Source organism: Salvia splendens, chromosome 12 (assembly GCF_004379255.2).
Source record: "Salvia splendens isolate huo1 chromosome 12, SspV2, whole genome shotgun sequence".
Lineage (NCBI taxonomy): Eukaryota > Viridiplantae > Streptophyta > Magnoliopsida > Lamiales > Lamiaceae > Salvia > Salvia splendens.
Genome location: NC_056043.1, coordinates 12,159,895 through 12,164,431, shown reverse-complemented (window position 1 = coordinate 12,164,431; position 4,537 = coordinate 12,159,895). Strand labels below are relative to the sequence as shown.

At 36.3% G+C, this 4,537-nt stretch overlaps 1 protein-coding gene across 1 annotated transcript; it reads right to left on the bottom strand.

The window, feature by feature from the left end:
* Positions 1-494: 494 nt before the first annotated feature.
* LOC121756886 (binding partner of ACD11 1-like) lies at positions 495-3,300 on the bottom strand. The gene is made up of 6 exons (XM_042152310.1): positions 3,156-3,300; positions 3,003-3,067; positions 1,762-1,893; positions 1,425-1,500; positions 1,151-1,264; positions 495-1,072 (listed from the first exon to the last, which is right to left on the bottom strand). Exons 3-6 carry the CDS (start codon positions 1,875-1,877, stop codon positions 632-634), a joined length of 747 nt encoding a protein of 248 aa, XP_042008244.1. The 5' UTR covers positions 1,878-1,893; positions 3,003-3,067; positions 3,156-3,300; the 3' UTR covers positions 495-631.
* Positions 3,301-4,537: the final 1,237 nt, after the last annotated feature.

Below are 4,537 nucleotides of genomic sequence, written 5' to 3'. Positions count from 1 at the left end.
TGTAAAGGAAACTTTAATTTTATATTGGAAACTAAAATTAAACACATTTATTCATATGAGAATTTGTGGCAATGTTATGCACCATTTAGCTGTAATATTATTAATTTGACGTTGGTAGTTGGAAATCTATATATAAGGGATCACTACTATTTTTAACCCTTAGAATCACAACATACTTCCAACCATATGTTGCCACGTGGCACTTATAAGCAACAAAAAATGTTACTATTAAGCAACAAAATTAATGAATGACATTGACGGATTTCCGCGAATTGCATAAAAGACTATTTATGTTGCATTAAATGCAATTTATTTTGTATTTTAGTCTACAGTGCAAAATAAACTACATTTAATGCAACATACATAATCTTTTATACGATCAACGAAAATCCATCAATGTAATCCACTAATTTATTGCTAATAACGTTGTTTTGTTGCTTATAACTGTCACGTTGCAGTATATGGCTGAAAGGATGTTGTAATTCTAATTTGAGTTATTTTTGAAGTACGCCATATATACTCATATAATCATTTTGATGTAGTTCGTGAAAATATACTACTATAAAATTGAAATGGAAGTAATAGAAACTGTGCTTGTAAAACAAGTTCTCTCACTGTTTATACAGAATCTTCACTGGCTATCTTTGCCAACGCCGCGATTGCCAAGATCTCCAGCAACCTGAGAGGCTCTGTTTAGAGTACCGGACAACCAGAGAGCTCCCTTAGAGAAGTAACTCGAGCTAACCACCGCGTTTGCAGCCGAAGCTGCAGTCCTCTGCGTCACAGACACAGCTGATCTCGTCGTACCTGAAATGTGATACCTTCGATCCAGAGATTTGGCTGTTTCAATCCCATAAGTTATCTTATCAGTCAACCCGATTCCATTGCTAAGCCGTGAAACCTTCGCTATTGCAGCTGCCGGTACTTGATGGGACTCTGCATATGCTTTAGCTCTCACCACTGCATCTTTTCCGAGTACAAATCCTTTGGCAGCCATTGCTTTTGCAGTGTCTTGGGCAGAATAGACGGCTTTTCCAGCAGATGGCACAGCCTCGTGTCTCTCAGAACGCTCCTGAAATGAGGATACTCAATAGTTACCGATATAAGACAAACTAGAAGAGACATGGCGAAGTGAAGGGAATGTGTTTACGCTAAGATTAACATCGTCTTCAATCTTCCATGAAGAGTGATTGTGAACATTATAGTCGTCGTCACAATGTCCCCATTGTGCTATGCGTACAGGTTGATCCAAGATTGTGTCTCCCTAATAAAAATAGAAATTTATGAACTTCATCATTATATGAAATAAATTTTCATCAGTTATTAAGACGAGATAACGGGCCTTAGATCTCAACACTCAATGCCTGATCCGACTTTTTATTAACCAGAAGCTGTAAAATAAAGTTTTCGTAAACTCAACTCACACTGAGAAGTACAGCAGTTTCCACAGCATGCGGATTTTTGAAAGTCACATAGGCGACACATGCAGAGTCACCGGTTCTGTGAAAGAACAAGAAAATATAAAATTTTGTATCAACAAAAATCACAAAAGGAACATTTACAGCAAGCTGTAGCAACACCACCACCATAGAATTCTTGTAATTTACCTCATAGTAACTTTCACCCTCTTAGTTAAAGAAAAATTATTCTCGAATATACGTACTAAGTCATGTTTGAAGATGCAAGATTCTGACTTATTTAAAAAAGATGAGATATCTGAAAACTGATCAAATCTAATCAGTACTACTACATGGAGAGTACCTGACAAATTCAACATGTTGAATTGCGCCACAGAAGGTGAGAAAATCACGAACATCCTTCTCCGTTGCATTAGGAGACAGGTTTGTGATTTCTACTGCAGAACCTCTCGTCTTCATTTCTGAACCGAGTAATCTTCAAACAGGCAAACAGGTTGATCATCAACTAAGAAACATATTTACCAGAAATCAATTACACAAAAAAACTAAAGAGGGATTAGACAACATGAAAGAACTTCGACTTTCGGTTGAGATCTGCTTGATATATAACTAGGCATCTGATAGAAATCCATGGGTTCCATCCTAAAACCGCTTGATATATAACTAGGCATCTGATAGAAATCCATGGGTTCCATCCTAAAATGGGTTCCATCCTAAAACCGCTTGATATATAACTAGGCATCTGATAGAAATCCATGGGTTCCATCCTAAAACCAATTGGTGATAGGAGGAGGGGCCCATGAGACTTATATACTAGTTCCAGTTTTATCCTAAAACTGGCATCTGATAGAAATCTATGAGTTCCATCCTAAAACCAATTGGTGATAGGAGGAGGGGCCCATGAGACTTATATACTAGTTCCAGTTTTATCTTGACACCGATGTGGGACAGTTTTGCCAACACCCTCCCTCAAAAGTTGGACTTTTTTTCTCTAATCGATTGGACAATCGGCCCAATTTTTTTCGATCGGTTGGACCACTTGGCCCAAATTTTTAAGTCCAGATATACTGCTGGGTCAGTCATTTTTTCGATTTCGGCCCAGATATACTGCTGGGTCAGTTAAATTTGACCCACAGTCGGTGACCCGCTCTGATACCATGATAGAAATCCATGGGTTCCATCCTAAAACCAATTGGTGATAGGAGAAGTGGCCCATGAGACTTATATACTAGTTTCAGTTTTATCTTGACACCGATGTGGGACAGTTATATGTTATATTTTTAGTTTCAATTGCCAACAACATCAAATGTGTGTATAGACTTGCTAGAAAATATAAAGAAAATATTCTCCCTTAATATAAACAACAGCTAAAAAATATTTTGAGCCTAACTAAATATATGCGCAAAATCAGCAATAATCAATGTTATAATCAAAGATAAATAGTAAAAAGACAGAAACTGATAAAATACTAGCTAAAAATCAGTAAACGTTACGCGTAAACTCTAAAGAGAATAAACAATAATCAGCCAAAACGAGAAATTCTTAACAATTGAACTAATATTATGTTAACAGCTGAGGAATTACCGCAAAGTTGATTACGAGCGCCTCACGAGCAAGCAGTTAGAACCCTAAGAAGAAGAGGTTGATTCCTGAGCAAGATGATGAAGAAGAGAACAATTATTTAGCATAATTCGATGAAAGATTTAGCTCAACACCAAAACAATCTTCGGCGCGTACCTAATTTTAGTTAGAAATGGGAAACCAGAGATAGAAATTGGGAGTAATTGAAGAAGAAGCTTCGCGTTGGAGAACACCGTTAAAGTTTTCAATTTTTTTAATTTCGTAATAATTTATACAGAGCTATTGACCGCCATGATTGCGCTTAATTTTGATTTCGTCCTTAAAAAACTTCGAATTTTCACTCTGATCCCGTCCCATTTTATTATTCCACTATAGTAGTAATAATTTTCGTTTTCATACCCTATTTATTCCATAAAAATAGATTCTTTTGGAATGATACGAGTTTTAATGTAAAATTAATAAAGCGAGATAGAAAAAGAGAAAAAGGTACTCCCTTTGTCCTAAAAATAGATAAACTTGTAAATGAATTGGATGAGGAAAAGTAAGAGAAAGAAGGAAAAGATAATAGTAGCAGTGTTGATAGATTGTGGGGTTCATACTAAATGATGTATAGAGTTCGATAGCCAAATCAACTTCTTGTCAGGGGAGTCACTTCCAAACTAGGCAACCTAAAAAGCCAATCGAATGAGATTCGATAGATTTATAGGCAATAGGGACTCATTTTCAAAGTTTTGATTCTAGAGCCTCTCTATCCTCGTGTCATGCCGGTAATTCTTGTCCTTAAAAACGTGGAAGATGGTGTTTGTATGTTAATTGTAGGACCATTAATAAGATCACTATCTAACATAGTCATCAATATCTATTTCTCTAAGATTGAATGATGGAGATGAATGAACAACTACTTTTTTTAAACCAAATTTGGACTGTATGACTGGATGATTGTGTCTTTTGGTTGACCAACGATCCACCAACTTTTATGAAGTTAATGAACCATATGCTTAGATCTTTCATAGGGAATTTTGTTATGATATATTATGATGATATTTTATTTATTTCCTAAACATTGATGATCATGCTACATCTTAGGGATGTCCTAAAATACCCGAGTGCACATTTTGTGGTGAAAAAGTTGTTTTTAATGGGTTTATTGTGGGGATGAAAGGAGTCAAGGTTGATGAAGATAAAGTAGAGTTGTTAGAGTATCGCCTACTCCTAGGAGTTGGTCGAATATTGGATCCTTTCATGGGCTAGCTGGATTTTATAAGAGATTCGTGAAGAATTTCTGAACTAAGGCTTCACCCTTGAATTACCTAGTGAAAAAGGGTTCCTTAGATAAATTCTATGAACTTGATGGTTCAAGAATTATATGGTGTGTGTGATAAGGCTCATTTCATGCATCGGTTATGGGGTTAAATTCTGTGATTTTCATGAACTAACACACGTTTATAAGTTTAGGAGGGTAGAGAATCTGCCAGACCCAGGGAGCGGCTGGAAAATTTACTAGGCGGAGGAAATCGCAGAAAAATGGAGTGAAGAAG